We start from the raw sequence: 19,423 nt of genomic DNA, 5'->3' as shown, positions 1-19,423 counted from the left end.
TCTTCATTTATACGGATGTGGTGGTCGTCTCGGTGTGCTTGCCCCGAAGGATCACAGCAAAAGCTAAGAGAGAGCGCGGAATCAAATGCGGAACTAAAACTCTCCCAGACTTAGATTATGCTGAGGATTTAAGCGACTTACATGAAGGTGTTATAAAAATAAATGAACTTCTAGATGTTTTGGGAGTTCAGGGTTCGAGAATAGGTTTGAAAATTAATGTTAAGAAGACTAAGTCGTTAAGGCTAGGAATAGGTGAACACGAAAACGTGATGTTGGGTAACGAGAAAATCGATCGTGGACAGTGAGGAGTTAAAAGTAGATTAGCCAAGGCCCAGGGTGTTTTGTCACAGTTGAAAATAGTTTGGAAGAATAGGAAGAGAAGTCTGCAAACCAAAATTAGAATATTGTAAATTGCAGGGATGAAAGTGGTGAAGTGTGGTTCTAAAGCATGGGTGTTTTGAGGAACAGAGGAAGATTTGCTAGATGTTTTCCTAAGAGATTGTCTACCAATTGCTTCATTTCTGACTTGGATCTCAAAAAGTATGCTGTGCGAAACGTGTGTTTCCATCCTGCTCTCTAGAGCTATAATGGGAGAAAAGTTTAAATGGATAGGGCACGTTCTGCGGATGGCAGATTATCCTTTTCGGCCAACCGTCCAGGGCCAAACAAAGAGTAGGTCGTCCCCGGTTGGGATGAGAGGATGTCGTTTTGAGAGTTCAAGGTAAAACAAAAGGCTTAGAAACTAATGTTAAGATGACTAAGTTGCTAAGACTGGGAATAAATGAAGGGGAAGAGATGATCTTGCGTTACGAGAAGATCAGACAAGTGGACAGCTTCACTTACCTATGGAGTTTTATCAGTAAAGATGTTGGGCGCAATGAACATTTTAAAAGTAATATAGGAAGTTACAGTGGTCAAATATGATTCTGTGGCGAAAGAGGTGCAGGTTATCGACTGCTGGTGGAGGAAACGGTTCTAAGCCCCTGTAGAATATTTCCTTTATATGTAAAATTGAGCTGCCAAAGAGAAAGTAAAACAAACGAAAATAATGATGAAAAGAAGAGAAATTAGAATCTTTCGTCTATATTCCAAAATAAAGACAGAATATATGGTTCTTTCCGTTTTCAATTTTCTTGGTTTTGAAAGTTTGACTCCAATGTTATTGAAATTAAATTTAAAATGTGAGCACCTTGAAGGTACTTCAGACGAAAAAATCCTCTGGTTACGCCTAGTGAAAACGTTCTTTTTTTTAAACTATTCCTTGGTTACTTGGAATAAGAAGTTCTGTCCATTTTGAGTGGGCTTCGTTCTGACATGAAGTTGGACTCTATGTTATTTAAGTTAAATGTAAAAATGGGCCAATTGAAGGTACTTCAGAGAGGAATACCTTCGAATGTACACCTAGTGGACGTATTCTCTATCGCAAGGTGTGAACTTGTATCTTGTACAATAGACGTCGGTACCAGGCAAAGTCCACGGGAAGCACTTTTTATTCCACTTTTTATTTTTAGTCCACGGGAAGCACTAGGAATAGTACTTTTTAGTCCCAGTCCGTTAACTCTGTGCACTTTCATCGTAGGACAACCTGTTTTAAAGTTACCAACTCAACCTCCAAAAACTTGAATGTTAAAACCAAAGAAAACGAAATGTAAAAATAAGTACTTGAAGATATTGTATACCATAGTCTGTCTGCATTTTGGAATGTGGGTAGTATACTCTAAGGTCAATTCCTTTCTTCATCACATTGGTCACACTCTTTTTCCTGCTCAATTTTGCATATGGGGGAAAATTTACAAAGGGGAGGGGGATTTGTCCGTGTTGGGGGATTAGCTGGAAACCGAATAAACTTTCAGATATTGATCGATATCCTAATTATAGCTCAAGATAGGACTTATGAACAGTGGCGTCAATTCACAAAAATATAAAGAGGGGGCGTGGGCAAATGTATTTTTCAAAATCTGAGGGTGGCAGTTTTGTAGTTTCTTTTTAAATTTTTAAGCGAAAATACAAAAAAAAATATTTTCCAATGAAACTACAAATTTAGGGTGTTTGGATCTTGGGTTTACGAGACCGTAGCCTGCCTATCACCAATCATTCTAGCCTCCGAACTTTCAGCTACTCTCACAGTTTTATCATCGAACTCTAATTAACTTTCCGTAAGTTTCGTCACTGAGTAGAGCCAGTGCACATATTTTCGCAGGACTTTTATTTATTTAATATATAAGTCAGGGTTTCGGCAGGGGGGCGTTATGCCAAGACGAATAAATTTTATTTGGTAATTTGAATAAGAAATTTGGAAAATTCAGGATTTTTGGGTGGAGGCCATCCTCCTCCGTAACCCCTGTTAAGACTGTTGAGGATCTCATGTATGAATTTTGACAAATTTCAGGGAACCATTGTGAAAAGAAAGCCATTTAAGTTCCTCTGAAAATGTGCCCTTAAAAATTGCCTACTTACAAAGAACCAAACTTTCAAAGTTCAAACCTTGTCAGAACTAAGGTTTGCTTGACTGTGGTCAAGTCAGTTATTGCCACCAACCGTAATTCACAGCCCGAACGTACTCTTAATAAGACAAGTAGTCGTCCACGGACAAGTTACTTAGATTACTTTCCATTGGCCCTTTGAGTCTTTCCCGGATTCTTCTAGATCAGCCCATTTTGTTTTCCTTTGCCAATAACCCTGACTTATACATTAAAAAAAAAAAAAATAAAAAATAAGTTGAACAGTTCTTCTTGGCACACTTTTATTTGAAAAATACCTTTATTTCTGACTGTTTTCAGATCCTGCCGGAGATCCCTCCTTCGTGGAAATGTTTTTCAGAATCCCCCCCCCCAGTGGAAAGTTTCTCCTGCAGAAAACTCCCCCACAGAGCATATCTCCTGTGGACCCCCCCCCCGCAAATAGATCCTCTATACAATCCCAACCTGGTGAAAATTTCCACCGGACAATTACCATTAACATTTCCACATGTAGAATTGAATCGGCAAAGATTCAAGATTTTTATTTAAACTTCTGTACAACACACAATATATATATAAAAAAAGGGTCAAAGAGAAAGTAACACAAATAAAAAGAATTTCAAATAGGAATTCTGGATAATTTCCCTTGGAAAATCCACCCGGAAGCAAATCCCCCCCCCCAAAAGCCTGGACACTTTGCAATTACAAACATTATATGTAAACAATGGGTAGATGTCATAACTAATAGACCTTTCCCCAAGGGCTGTGGGAGGTCATATTATCCCCAAAGGCATTGTTATTGTACCTTTCAACTATGCTGAACAAAAGAGCTATCTCAATTGGTCGGACAATTTTGAGAAAAAAAGAGACGTGAGAGAGGGGTTAGTTGCCCTCAAATCTTTTTGGTCACTTAAAAAGAGCACTAGAACTTTCGATTTCCATGCGAATAAGCTCTCTCTCTCGATATCCTAGGACCATTGATTTGATAAGATCACCCCTATGGGGAAAAAGCAACAAACAAGTAAACATGCATCCATGATGTTTCTTCTGCCAAAAAAATAAAAAATACCATATTTTAGCGGATGAATCTGACGGTGTAATTTTCATGAAGATTCCTTGACTTTTAATCATAATAAGCTAATTCTTTTGATCTATCTATGGGTATCAAAATCCCGTATTTTAGAGTTTCGGTTACTATTGAGCCAAGTTGATCCTTACTTGCGTTACCAGGAACAGTTTGAAAAACCTAATGATCTCCAAGTAAGAATTTATTAGTGTCACATTTAATTTACATAATAATACAACAATCAATCATTACATTGTAAAATCAAACAATATATTTACATATAATTAACTCCGATTAAATTCGAACCAAGATTATCAATTTTCACTAAGAGCACTCCACAAAATTAACGGGAGACAGAGCCATTAGTGGTCTAAATAACTCGTCAATATCACAATTTTTATTAGTACATGAAGAATACATCTATGGAGGAATACGTCAATGGGGGGGGGGAGACTTCGAAAAATAATAAATCGTGAAATTTCAGAGGTAGGGAATAACCAGGCCCTAAGCCAACACCTCACACACCTGCCTGTGTTTGATCTACTGTAGACATATAAAAATAATAAAGTTTTTATTTATTTATCTGCATTTGGCCAATCGTAACTAAAACTGACCAATGAGAAGAGAGGTCTGTCCTTGAAAATTACAAACCCTAAAAGTATGATTTTTGGTGCCCCCCACGGTAATCAACAACTCCAAGTGGCGTAGGTAGAGAAGGTCAAGGGAATAAATCTAACCACAAGCTCAGCCTCTCAGGGCACCAATACGTTTAATTGTCACCCAGCAAAAGGGGCTCTGATTACGAAAATTACGACTTATTTATATGTATTTAGTCACTCGTAACCAAGAGGAGGAGGTTTATCGACAAAAATTAAATTTTCAATTCATTTTTTTTATTTTTAACTCCCTAAAAATTAATTTTAAATGATTTCTCAACACGGCTAGCTAGTGCTTTCCCAACCCAATTTCTCCCATTTCAAGTAAAAAAAGAGTATGGCTTTCAAATTCAAAGAGTGAATATTTGAGATACAAAACTGAAAGAAATTTAACGCTATTAGAATCTGGACAAATTAAACACATACCCCTAGCTTCAATAGCCAAACAGTGTAGGGGAAGAGGAAGTAAGTAAAGACGTTATGAAATAGCAAAAAGAGAACAAAATATATTGCCAAAAACAAACTAAAAATAGGATCAAGAAAATTACGATTAAGCGACAACTTAAAAGTTTTTTTTCACATAAAGCTTATCCTCCCACAACCACTAGAGTGTAGTTGTGCCACTCACACTCCCATTGTGGGCAAGGCCATATCCAGGATTGTTTTTACGGGGGAGGGGTTACAACGGATTTTTAGGGGGGATACAAAAAGAACTTTAAACGCATCAAAATTCTGTTTATATTCATTTTGTTTCGTTTTTACGAGTCAGAAAAACTTTTTGGAGGGGAAGTGTGGTTCAACCGACCCCCTGGATACGGTCTTGACTGTGGGAACCCTGAATTCTCCCTATTTTATTCGGCTAAACAATATTTTCTTCTTTGGTTTCAACTATGTAACTAGTATTATCTGTTTCCGAATGAAAAATTGTCAAAGGCTGATCTTCGTCACTTTCATCGTTCACTCCTGTTTCCACTGTCAAATCATATTCACCGTCTTCCATTGTTTCATCCGGTTGCATTACTTCACTATTTTCATTATCGTTAGAGGCACCACTTAAAGATAAACCCTGAAATAGAAAATATATTTGTTTAAAAAAATGGATAAAGTACTACTACTACTACTAACAACTCACCGCAGCACCAAGCCGCCTGAGGCCAATACAGCTACGCACGCTGGATATAGTACAAGTAAAAATTTACACCCTTGTTCAAGTATCTTTATGAAAGACTTTAAACTTCAAAGAGTTTTAACTCTTAAAACTCTTTAGAATAGGAAAAAAATTTGAAATAAAAATAATTCGTGCCATAGCCACCAAAAGTAAATTAAACATATTCTATGCATATTTACAGCAGTTATTTGTGAAAATTTTTGTACGCTCAAGTTTGACTCTATTCTCCGTTAAACGTCCTATCTAGTTTAGGTTTTAAGCTTTAGTTATAGCAATTTCTATTCAATTAAGATTTGAAATCTTACATGAGCTAGTTCATGCTCTTTGTAAGTTTTAACTAGACTCTCTACTTTCAGCTGAAAAACTTTGGTATTTCAAATTTAATATCATGTAATTGATAGCAAATGCAGAAAAAAAATTATTGAAGAATCGTGTAATTAAAATTTCGAAAATGAATATCAAAGAAGATACTTCATTTATATTAACTGCGAGATATTTCCTTCTAATGCGACAGTTTAGAGCACTCACCCTCTCCCTCTTTTTTTAATGAATAAGGGATTTTGCAATATCATCAATTTCAATTAGGTGTACTTAATGTACACCATAGACACCCCTCCATCATGCGGCTTTTTGAAGTACTAAGGACAAGGGCGTATCCAGGATCTTTGTTCGGAGAAGTGGAGCAGAAAACCCTTATAAAACACATCAAAATTTTGTTTATATGGGTTTCTGTTACTTTTCATGAGTCGGAAAAAATTTTGGGGAAGGGGGAGTTCAAACCCGGTATATAGATAAGGATTAATTGTAAATTGGCTGGCCTTAGATACATACAAAAAAAGTTAAAGTAAATTGAACTTGATGGCCATAGCTCAATTTCGAGTTTAACTATAAATTGTATTACGCATGGATCTGGCATTAGGTAAGTCCCAGAGTCAATGGTCCTAAAGTGTAGTGTAGCCACAGCGTATTTTTCTCAGATTTAAGACATGGTCCTAATAAAAATAGAATCTGCCTTGACAAAATCTCTCAAAACGAACAAGTAGGGAAGGCTAGGAGATGAGAGCAAAAGAGAGAAGTTTGTTTCCTCAAAAACAACTAGCACCATCTATCATTATCTATGAAAATCATAGTTTTTTCTTGTGCTTTATGCACACCCTAAGAAAAAAGGCCCAGCAATGCCAGAAATAAATATTGAAGATATTTGTATAAGTTTTTCTGGATATATTTTTTCTTTTGTTTTATGAGCTTTAATTTGTTTCGAAAAACCACAAACGAAACCAAACTGTTACTCACCAAAAGCTATGCTTGAGTCGGTGTGCTATAACAACAAAATAACAACAAATATACACATAAATAACATAAATAACTAATTACATACAGACACAACTACATAGTAATCATTATAATAAAAATACATACACAAAGAATTTCAATACTTATAGAAATATTCAGGTTATATTCTAAAGAACCTTAACCAGAAGTCTAGGTAGATTTTTCGGCACTCGGAACCTATTTCAGGTTTTACACCCTCTCACCCCCTCCCCTCTATAAGTTATTGTAATATTGTAATTCAGAGTTTATAGTAAAGTGAAAGGACTTTGCAAAAGACTAGGAAAAGTTTATCTAAACATAACTAATATTTAGATAAATCTTTCGAATTTATGACAAGACGATACATAAAAAAGGGCATAATGACACATAAGGGCATAATTATATCAAGGTTAAATAATAAAAAACAAAAAAATTCGAACCATGTGAAAAACAGTGGAAATTATACGTCAAACTAAAAAAAAGAACCCAAGGTTTGACGATACGCCACACTTCAACGACCCTTGCCATGCATATACCCGATTGTATTCTTTCCTTCTAAATAAAACTTATCATACTTAATTCCAACAATAAATAAAGTTTACAAAAATCGAAGAAAAGGGAAAGAGAACAAGAGCTAAGAGCTCATATGGCACTTGTGACGGGGCAAGAAGAGCTAAGAGCTCATATGGTATGAGCTCTAAAAAATTCCAAGAATCAATAGACTGATTTAGAAGGAAAATCAGAAGCTTAATGCCGGTCAGGTTTTAAAATAAGAGCTCTGAGTCACGATGTCCTTCTAAATATCAAAATTCATTGAGATCTGATCACCCACTCGTAAGTTATAAATACCTCATTTTTCTAATTTTTCCTCTCCCTTTAGCCATCCAGATGGTCAAATTTGGGAAAACGACTTTATCAAGTAAATTTGCGCAGATCCCTGACACGCCTACCAATTTTCATCGTCCTAGCACGTCCAGAAGCACCAAATTCGCCAAATCACTGAACCCCTCCCCTCAACTCCCCCAAAGAGAGCAAATCCAGTACGGTTACATCAATCACCTATCAAGGACATTTGCTTATTCTATCCACCAAACTTCATCCCGATTCCTCCACTCCAAGCGTTTTCCAAAATGTCTCCCTCCAACTCCCCCCAATGTCAAAAGATCCGATCGGGATTTGAAATAAGAGCTCTGAGACATGAATTCCTTCTAAATATCAAATTTCATTGAGATCTGGTCACCCGTTCTTAAGTTAAAAATACCTCAATTTTTCTAATTGTTCCAAATTAACGCCCACCAGCTCCTCCAAAGAGAAGGGATCTGTTCCAATTATGTCAGTCACGTATCTAGAACTTGCGCTTATTCTTCCCATCAAGTTTCTATCAACTTCCCAATCGAGTTTCATCTCGATCTTTCCACTCTAAGCGTTTTCAAAGATTTTTGTTTCACTCCTCCAACCCCTATGTCCCCGGATCCAATTCGAGCCGAAAATGAAGCATCTGAGACATAAGATCCTTCTATATATATCAAGTTTCATTAAGATCCGATCACCAATTCGTAAGATAAAAATACCTCAATTTTCACGTTTTCCAAAAATTCTGGTTTTCCCCTCCAACTTCCCCCAATGTCACAGGATCTGGCTGGAATTGAAAATTAGAGCTTTAAAGCACAACATCCTTCTAAATATCAAATTTCATTAAGATCTGATGACCCATTCGTAAGTTACAAATACCTCATTTTTCCGAATTACCCCCCCCCCGCCCCAACTCCACCAAAGAGAGCAGATCCAGTCCGGTTATATCAGTCACGTATCTTAGACGGGTTTTTATTCTTTCCATCCAGTTTCATCCTGATCTCTCCTTTTTAAATATTTTCTAAGATTTCCAGCCCCCTCCTTTGCCCCCTTCCCAATGACGCTGGATCCAGTTGAGATTTAAAATAAGAGATCTGAGTTACGAAGTCCTTCTAAATATGAAGTTTCATAAAGATCCGATCACTTCTTCGTAAGTTAAAAATACGTCATTTTTTCTAATTTTCAGAATTAACCCCCCCCCCCCAATAGAGCGGATCCGTTCCAATTATGTAAATCACGCATCTAAGACTTCTGTTTATTTTCCCCACCAAGTTTCATCCCGATCCCTCCAATCTAAGCGTTTTCCATGATTTTACGTTCCACCCCCCAAAACTCTCCCCAATGTCACCAGATCGGGTCGGAATTGAAAACAAGAGCTTTGAGACACGATATTTTTCTAAATATCAAATTTCATTGAGATCCGATCACCCTTTCGTAATTTAAAAATACCTCATTTTTTCTAATTTTTCAGAATTACCCCCCCCCCCCCCCCCAAACTACCCCAAAGAGATCGGATCCGTTCCGGTTAGGTCAATCATATATCTAGGACTTGTGCTTATTTTTCCACCAAGTTTCATCCCGAACCCTTCACTCTAAGTGTTTCCCAAGATTTTACGTTCCCCCCTCCCAAATCCCCCCCCCCTCAATGTCACCAGATCCAGCCGGGATTTAAAATAATAGCTCTGAGACACGATATCCTTCCAAGCATCAAATTTCATTAAGAACTGATCAACCGTTCGTAAGTTAAAAATACTTCATTTTTTCTATTTTTTCCAAATTAACCGGCCCCCACCCCCCACCTCCCAGATGGTCAAATTGGGAAAACGACTATTTCTAATTTAATCTGGTCCGGTCCCTGATACGCCTGCCAAATTTCATCGTCCTAGCTTACCTGGAAGTGCCTAAAGTAGCAAAACCGGGACCGACAGACAGTCCGACAGAATTTGAGATTGCTATATGTTACTTGGTTAATACCAAGTGCCATAAAAAGTTTAAAAAGGAAAATGGATAGTCATTTATGAACTGAATTTTTCAAAAATAAGGATATTTAACAAAAATTTCGGACATGCACCAAGCGACTATGTCTTTGTTGACCAGTCCGCTTTGTCAGTCTTACAGTCTTATGTAAGGTTTGATGGTGACAGGTTCGGTTAGTTTATAAATCTCAGAAATGGGTTAGAAATTAGGATAAAATCCCAGAAATATATCTCATAAATGCTTAAAATTCACCATTTGTGCATGATGAGTGTCAACAAACAAATAGTTACTTGGTGTATGTCCGAACTATTTATTAAATATCTTTATTTCGGACTTTCACCAATGAATGTCAACATTCATCAGATTTCGGTGTTTTACCGTACCATTTACGGGTTTTACGTGTGCGATGAGAAATGTAGGCTTCACTTATCCATTGTATAATGTTGTATGCTTATTTCACAGTTGAGTCACGGACACTAACCAATTATTTATGCGGATATTCCAAGTTGGGTATGATTGTGTATTTTTTGAACTGATAGGGATTTCAGTAATGTCACTATAAACATGAGAGGAAGAGGAAATACCTTGACATCTGTTTTTTCAAATTCTCTGTTTTTCTGGTGTATTTTCATATGCTTGGAAAGGTGATCACTCCGCATAAATCGTTTTTCACACTCGGTGCAAATGAATTTCTTTTCTCCGGTGTGAGTCCTCTTATGTCGCTAAAAAAGAAAAATTGAATAAAATAAAATAAAATTTCCAGATTCGATGGTTATTCCTGGAGGGAGCGATTTAGCACTTCAGGTGCTTCAGCACTACCTTTAATACTTCAGGTTTATTCGAATACTGCAATATTCGAAGCAGAGATGTCAACTCTCAGAATATATTTGGGGAGGTAAAATTTAATTTTTCAAAATCAAAGGGGGAGGGGACAGTTTTTGTTGTTTCTACGATTTTTATGATATTTTTAAAGGAAAGATCAAAAAATCTATTTAATCTAGGAGGATGAGGGGGGGGGGGTCTAGGGGGTGATTGATTTGTAGTTTAGGTAGGGATTATCAATTGAAGATATAAATACAAATGACAACGATTCAAAACTAAAATAAAGCGAAGAACAAAAAAGACAATGTTGGGATAGAAAAGATTAGTTCACGAAGTTTATTATTTAAAAAAAGAATTAGAATATTAAAAAAAAAAGAAAAAACTCAAGAGGGTCTCAAGAAAGGATCCAGGATAGTCAAATTCCAAGCACAGTTTAGCGAGTACCTGACGTATTTTTACAACAATTCGCACCAAAAATATTTATTAAAACTGAGGATTTTTTTTCTATTTCATGACTAGCTCTAGCTAGATGAATGTTTGTGCACTATTATACAATTTTCCCCCGCTATCAATGCCTTACAACAAACCAGGACGAACCTATTTCAACTCAGAAAGTCGCTATCTCCCCTTCTTCTCCCTCTGATTGCAAAAGGGGTATCTGACGTATTTTTACAACAATTCGCACCAAAAATATTTATTAAAACTGAGGATTTTTTCTCTATTTCATGACTAGCTCTAGCTAGATGAATGTTTGTGCACTATTATACAATTTTCCCCCGCTATCAATGCCTTACAACAAACCAGGACGAACCTATTTCAACTCAGAAAGTCGCTATCTCCCCTTCTTCTCCCTCTGATTGCAAAAAGGGGGATTAGAACCTTTTTTTTAAACAAAAATTTTCAATCGTCAAATTATATGCTAATCAATAAGATAATTCAACTAATCAATCAATTATAACTTAACCAATCAAATTATACACTTATCAAGAAAGCAGAAAAAGACTATGACAGAGTCGTTTTTGGTGCGAATGATGTTCTACAGCAGGGATACAATTTGCTAGGGCCAGGAGACCGTTGCCTGGAACTAAATGAAAAAAAGGGCAAAACCATGAAAATGGGTTATTGTGGCAGCTTTTACCAAAGCAACCAACAATTAGAAGCCATGTTTTAAGATCGGTCTCAATCAGGAACCCTTTCCGCTATCTAAATTCACCAAGTTCAAAGATTTTCAATTGATATGTTTAACGTTCAAAGCTCAGGAAAGGGCCAACTCATACAATCAAACCAATAGATTCATTCAAATGTAAATCTGGCCACTTTCTTGGCTCTCAGCCAAAACAAGTAAAAATAACAATATTTAGACTGAAAACTACTAAACTAAAAGTCGAGAAAACATCCTATAAGGAAAACAAAATATAAATGAGAAAACCATCGACGGAAAATATAACAGTTTCACGACATAGTATACGTATCACCGACCCTCTAGTTTTCATAATACACAGCCTGCAGCGATCCTTATTTTATAAACCCTTCCTACAGCCTTATGGCTTCTCAGTGATAATTTATTAATCTAGACTAATATCACAATGAAAATACCAGCAAAAAAGATATTTAAAAAAATCTAGGTAGAATTCTGACCTGAAGTTCATCTGAGCGGGTAAACCTTTTTCCACAGAAATACCAGGAGCAAACAAAAGGGCGATCACCATTGTGCCACCGCAGATGAGCTCTCAAATGTGAGGTTTTCCCATACTGCTTTCTGCACCCAGGAATGTGGCATATGTGAATTTTCCTCTTTGTTAACGGAGACCTGCAAAAAAAGACGTAAGCCTGAGAAATTCGGTTAAAATTTAAGAATATTTAAACATTATTATGACAGAACAACAATATGAGATCAATTATATTTAAATATTTTCTTATACGTGTTTCTCCTTCAATTTTGGGATAACTTGCGTTTCGCTTGGACCACAAGGATGACCAAAGACATGAATGAACTGTGACACGAATAAATGCAGATATTCTGTTCGCTGTTCCAGAAGACAGACAATGAAGCCAGACAAGTACACCGGAGTTTATTTTCATAAGGATAGGGGGGGGGGAATAAGAGAGACAAAATATTTACTAAAATATGGACCAAGTGTGAAACTACGATATTCTAGGAGGGGTGCTGGGCCTAAGGGCTCCGTCTCATGTTTGGGTGCCAATAGCAAAATTCAAGTTTTGACAAATTGCGGCTCTAAAATGTATAAAATTTGATTAAAATAACGGCTGTGCCAACAAAGTTTTTTGTCTTCTTTCTTTAATAATGGGAGCTGCGGCACTTTAATAACTTGATGATTTTGTGCTTGTTCTGGTAATTAGAAATTTACCAGCTGGATCTTTTAATAATGGGAGTCGTAGAAAACTAATAACTTGATGATGTTCTGTTTGTTCTGGCAATTAGATATTTACCAGTCGTGTAAAAGGTCCGTCCATATAAGAGACAACATATTTTCATAATCTAATAAACATCAACTAAATTGATTATATAACTTCATCAAAAGCGGTGGCAACAAACACTGAAAAGGTTCGAAGGCGGTGCCTTGCAGCACATCCGAATTCTGTACGCAGGAGGTGTACCTGTGGAGGTGACCGAACGCAAAAAATAGTTACTAATATTTACTAAATGTACTATTAAATTAGATACACTAAATATTTATTGACCAATATTTGACCAAACACTTAATATCTATTCCAGCACAAATATTTTCTATAGTAAATTTTTGTTTAAGGCACGTCAATAACAATGTAGAAGGTTTTAAAAAAAAATCAAATAAGCGAGGACCTTCAAATCTTCCCTCAAAAACCAAAATGGGGTAAACCCAGGGCCGCATCCAGGATTTTTTTTCGGGAGGTGTTTCACACAAGGATTTTTTTTGGGGGGGGGGGTACACAAAAAAACCCTCAAAAACGCATAAAAATTTGTTTAGATCCATTTTTGTTACGTTTTTACGAGTCAGAGAAACATTTCAAGGGGTAGAGGGTCAAACCCCTTAAACCCCCCTCCTGGATGCGGCCTTGGATAAACCACAAATTCAAGTTTATAGGAATTATAACTAGATTTACTTAAGGCATGAAAAACGATGGTACACGTTGCTTTAAATAAGACAAGATGGGAAAGATGTACATGATAGTTCATCAGATGTTGGAGAGCAGACAGGCATCCACTATTTATCTAACTCTAAATTAGGAAAAATGTCAAAGTTTGTGCTGATTTGTCAAATCTTTGCTAAATCAAAATTTGCTTTGACCTGATTGATGGTCCTCCATCTCTATTAATAAATTAATTTATCTATAAATTATTTTAGTAAATTAATTAAGTTTTGTTTTTTGTCAAATATCAAATTTAATTTGTCGAATCTTTGACAAATGAAATTTGTCTCTATTTAAACGCTGAGCCACCAAATAAATTTTATGTAAATCATACGCTTCCTCAAGAAATACAAAAAAAAAAAAAAAAAAAAACAGCTCTTTTACGTGCAATCAAACAAAATTATTATATATGAATTTTGTATTTTAGATTTTTAGGTATTCGGTATATTTTATCTTTTTTGCATAATTATATATTTATATGTTATTTAAATTTTTTTTTGGTCTATTTTTTTAAATTTGTTTATGTTTTATTACTGATCTTTGTCCTGCCTTCTTTACAAGTATTTCTGTCTTTTATAATTTACATACATACATAGACACACACACACACACATATATATATAGTCCTGTGGTGGCGCAGTGGGTTTGACCTTAGCTTGGTAATACGGGACCCAGAGATCGAATCATGCTGCAGGAATGCACTGCAGGGCCGACGCAGAGACCTTAGTAGTCAAGAAGCGTCGTTAATCCGATACATATATATATATATATACTAGCTGTTGGGGTGGCGCTTCGCGCCACCCCAACACCTAGTTGGTGGGGGCGCTTCGCGCCCCCCCCCAAGCCCCCCCGCGCGCGTAAGTCGTTACGCGCCATTGTAGTTGTGTCCCTATGTCCCACCTGTGAATATAGATATATATATATATTTATATATATATATATATATATATATATATATATATATATATATATATATATATATATATATATATATATATATATATATATGTTTTTAACTACGTAAAACTTGCGAATATACAACATTCTTTGCTGTCCCATTGTCTGTGCATATAAATAGATTTTCAGGTTTACCGACTCTTGAACATGCAACATATAATGGTCCATGGGAAAACAATCCGTATTCAGATCTATACCTCATGATTCTAATGATTGCCCTTGAGCTTTGTTGATGGTGATTGCTAATCGACCATTCCCTGAGTCGCCATCGTCATTTATATATCCCCCTGTGCACCCCGGCGTCCCCTTTGTAGTTATGTCCCTGTGTCCCGGTCGTCATTTATATTCCCTGTGTCCCGGTCGTCATTTGTGTCCCGGTGTTCCAGTCTGTGATTTCTCTTTGAGTGTCCCGGGCGTCATTTATATTCCTTGTGTCCCGGTCGTCATTTATATCCCCCTGTGCCCCCCGACGTCCCCATTGTAGTTGTGTCCCTGTGTCCCGGTCGTCATTTATATTCCCTGTGTCCCGGTCGTCATTTGTATCCCGGTGTCCCGGTCTGTATATACATTCGTTTTTTAGTTTTGTTTTTCTCCTTTATTTTTTTCCTTTTTTCTTTTTTTCTTTTTTAGTTTATTTAGATTTTTAGATTTTTTAGTTTTTTTATTAGTTTTTAGTTTTTTTGTAGTTTTTACCATTTTTTTAGTTTTTTTAGTTTTTTTTTTTTACTTATGTCCTGGTCGTCATTTATACTCCCTGTGTCCCGGTCGTCATTTGTGTCTCGGTGCTTTGTTGATTGCTAATTTATATTATATTTATATTTATATTTTTTATATTTATTAATATTTTTTTAGTTTTCTTTTTCTCTTATTTTTCAGTTTTTTCCTTTTTTTAGTTTTTTCTTTTTTAGTTTTTAGTTTTTTTTTGTTTTTTTACCTTTTTTTAGTTTTTTTAGTTTTTTAGCTTTTTTAGTTTTTTATTAGTTTTTAGTTTTTTTTTTAGTTTTTGCCTTTTTTTAGTTTTTTCAGTTTTTTTTAGTTTTTAGTTTTTTACCTTTTTTTAGTTTTTTTTTAGTTTTTTAGCTTTTTTTGTTTTTTTCTTTTTAGTTTTTTTGTAGTTTTTACCTTTTTTAGTTTTTTTTCTTCTTTTGTATTAGTGTGAAATAATTCAGACGTCATATGCGGACAAACACGACGTCACTCGACAGACAGACAGACAGACATAACCCACAAACAACTTATTTTTATATATATTTATTCATATTTTTTTAGTTTTCTTTTTCTCTTTTATTTTTCAGTTTTTTCCTTTTTTTTAGTTTTTTTCTTTTTTAGTTTTTAGTTTTTTTTAGTTTTTTACCTTTTTTTAGTTTTTTAGCTTTTTTAGTTTTTTTATTAGTTTTTATTTTTTTTGTAGTTTTTGCCTTTTTTTATTTTTTTCAGTTTTTTTTTAGTTATTAGATTTTTACCTTTTTTTAGTTTTTTTTAGTTTTTTAGCTTTTTTAGTTTTTTTTTTCTTTTCTGTTTTTTTTGTAGTTTTTACCTTTTTTAGTTTTTTTCTTCTTTTGTATTAGTGTGAAATAATTCAGACGTCATATGCGGACAAACATGACGTCACCTGATCCACACACAGATCCACACACAGACAACTTATTTTTATATATATAGATATATATAAAAATAAGTTGTCTGTCTGTCTGTCGATCAGGTGACATCGTGTTTGTCCGCATATGACGTCTGAATTATTTCACACTAATACAAAAGAAGAAAAAAACTAAAAAAGGTAAAAACTACAAAAAAAACTAAAAAGAAAAAAAAACTAAAAAAGCTAAAAAACTAAAAAAAACTAAAAAAAGGTAAAAATCTAATAACTAAAAAAAAACTGAAAAAAATAAAAAAAGGCAAAAACTACAAAAAAAATAAAAACTAATAAAAAAACTAAAAAAGCTAAAAAACTAAAAAAAAACTAAAAAAAGGTAAAAAACTAAAAAAAACTAAAAACTAAAAAAGAAAAAAACTAAAAAAAAGGAAAAAACTGAAAAATAAGAGAAAAAGAAAACTAAAAAAATATTAATAAATATAAAAAATATAAATATAAATATAATATAAATTAGCAATCAACAAAGCACCGAGACACAAATGACGACCGGGACACAGGGAGTATAAATGACGACCAGGACATAAGTAAAAAAAAAAACTAAAAAAACTAAAAAAATGGTAAAAACTACAAAAAAACTAAAAACTAATAAAAAAACTAAAAAATCTAAAAATCTAAATAAACTAAAAAAGAAAAAAAAGAAAAAAGGAAAAAAATAAAGGAGAAAAACAAAACTAAAAAACGAATGTATATACAGACCGGGACACCGGGATACAAATGACGACCGGGACACAGGGAATATAAATAACGACCGGAACACAGGGACACAACTACAATGGGGACGCCGGGGGGCACAGGGGGATATAAATAACGACCGGGACACAAGGAATATAAATGACACCCGGGACACTCAAAGAGAAATCACAGACTGGAACACCGGGACACAAATGACGACCGGGACACAGGGAATATAAATGACGACCGGGACACAGGGACATAACTACAAAGGGGACGCCGGGGTGCACAGGGGGATATATAAATGACGATGGCGACTCAGGGAATGGTCGATTAGCAATCACCATCAACAAAGCTCAAGGGCAATCATTAGAATCATGAGGTATAGATCTGAATACGGATTGTTTTCCCATGGACCATTATATGTTGCATGTTCAAGAGTCGGTAAACCTGAAAATCTATTTATATGCACAGACAATGGGACAGCAAAGAATGTTGTATATTCGCAAGTTTTACGTAGTTAAAAACATAATATATATATATATATATATATATATATATATATATATATATATATATATATATATATATATATATATATATATATATATATATCTATATTCACAGGTGGGACATAGGGACACAACTACAATGGCGCGTAACTAATATGGCGCGTAACGACTTACGCGCGCGGGGGGCTTGGGGGGGGGGCGCGAAGCGCCACCCCAACAGCTAGTAGATATATATATTGCACCGAATGGAAGGTCCTGAGCCCCAGAAAAAGGAAAACGAATGAATTTAAAGCGAACCTATTATCCCCATCTTTACAATTAGGGCAGGTACAAGCCACGCGTCGGAGTCGTGTTTTCCCCCCAGTTTCCTGTTCTCGATTGCCATTGAATCCAGATGCTAGCATAACAACCGTGGTGCCGTCTGGCGTTGTTATTGTTGCCGTATTTTGTGAAGGCTGCTCTTGAATGTTACCAGCTGCAATAATGAAATTAAAAATTAAAATAAAAACGATTTTACATTGAAATAAGATTAATCAACTAATCAAAAATTGGTGCAAATTATTTGATATTAATTTATTAATAAAGTAAAACTAGTCATAATAACTGTAATAATGTCATAATAAAGCATTAATTAGTATCCAATATAATTAAGGAAGCCACCAAGGACGTATCCAGGATTTATGTTCGGGGGGGGGGGGGGCATAAACTTAAAAAAACTCGTCATATATACTTCCTGAAAGAATGAAGTAAAGGTAAGTCTAGAATCAACAGAAGAACTGAAAGGATGAGAATTGACCAGAAGACTCGTAATGAAACAAGTGTCTAAATAACCCATGTACAAAAATTAATAAAAAATTACATTTTTTAAATTAAGAAGATGCAAATGTCTGTAATTGGTAAGTATTTAAACTCTAAAGAACTATTTATAAGAAACCTATTTTTTTTGTATATAAATAAACCAAAGGTCGAAAAAAAGAAAAAGCCAGCATTAGGTGGACTATATAAATCCCAGTCAGGGAGGGGGGGGGGGTCTTCAAGTTGGCTTTTTCGTAAGACTTTTCCAAATCAAAATACTGGGAATTTTTTTCTTTTGAATAAAGTTGTATTTGTGGAGTAAAAAATCGTATTGGACTAAGTTACGCATGTAGATGGATAATCAATTCGATAGTGTTCTATACAAATTCTTTCTATATTGGAGAAACCCAATTTGTACCTGGAGAAATCTAGGGGAAAACATGGGAAGCAATGGATGATTTGTCCCCAACCACACACTACACTCCCAGCTGAAGACGAGAATCAGGATATCGGTACTTCCGCTATGCAGACCATTAGTCAGCATGCAATTTTTTGATTTTTTCTATTTATTTATTTGTTGTGTATTACTTGATACGTAATAGAAAATGACACAAGAAAACAACTTTACCAAACACTTGTGCACCAATAGGCATCATTTGCTGAACCCCAACTTGTTGAAGAGCTGCGGCCGGGATAATTTGAACATTTCCAATACCAGGGATATGTTGGACTGGGTAGTTTTGCGCTATATTGGGTATTTGGGTCTGCCGAAGTTGACCCGCTGGAATCAATGTCATACCATTGATTTGACCTAAGGAGAAAATTAGTCTGAAAAACGTATACAAAAAACTCATATTCACAGTAACGACAAGAAAAATAGGAGTTACACTGATACGATCAAAGGGGACTTAACAACTTAAAGAATCCCGCCATCTCATCTGTTATAAACTTTTTAGTTTGTTTAGCCTATTTAGAATTAAATTAGCCTATATAAAACTATTTAGAATTGACTGGCTGGTCTTGCCACAACTTATAGAGTTTGGATAAAAGACCCAAATAAACGACATAAAGCAAAAAGCCGACACCTACTTTCCCGGAAATCTTAGAAAAACAATTTACCTCCTCCCTTTTTATGCCGGAAATAGAGATATTCAGGTTAAATAAACTTGCATCATTAGAAAGTCTGAATTTTGTATTTTAGATTGAACGGAGCAGAATTAGTTGTTTTAAAGTTCAGGAACGGGCGGTCCCTAAAAATAGCCAAAAACAATCAAAAATAGCACAACTACTTGGACAACATTATAAACAGCTCAAAAGAAGTATCATTTGAATAAATTGACAACTTTGGTAGTTCCTTGTTGTGCAAACTGCCTTGATTGAAAGCCTTGTC

The 19,423-nt window shown here is 35.2% G+C and overlaps 1 protein-coding gene across 1 annotated transcript in view; it reads right to left on the bottom strand.

Annotated features, from left to right (window-relative positions):
• Positions 1-3,723: 3,723 nt before the first annotated feature.
• The window catches only part of LOC136033946 (transcription factor Sp3-like), a 47,087-nt gene continuing 31,387 nt past the window's right edge, over positions 3,724-19,423 (bottom strand). The window contains exons 8-12 of the mRNA XM_065714968.1: positions 18,662-18,844; positions 17,536-17,713; positions 11,950-12,121; positions 10,074-10,211; positions 3,724-5,247 (exon numbers count right to left, since the gene is read on the bottom strand). Of these exons, the coding sequence (XP_065571040.1) occupies positions 5,041-5,247; positions 10,074-10,211; positions 11,950-12,121; positions 17,536-17,713; positions 18,662-18,844 (878 nt within the window). The 3' untranslated portion in view covers positions 3,724-5,040. The remainder of the gene's footprint in view (positions 5,248-10,073; positions 10,212-11,949; positions 12,122-17,535; positions 17,714-18,661; positions 18,845-19,423) is intronic.

The sequence above is a fragment of the Artemia franciscana genome, chromosome 12 (genome assembly GCF_032884065.1).
Source record: "Artemia franciscana chromosome 12, ASM3288406v1, whole genome shotgun sequence".
NCBI classification, from domain to species: domain Eukaryota; kingdom Metazoa; phylum Arthropoda; class Branchiopoda; order Anostraca; family Artemiidae; genus Artemia; species Artemia franciscana.
This window is presented reverse-complemented; position numbering and strand designations above follow the sequence as displayed.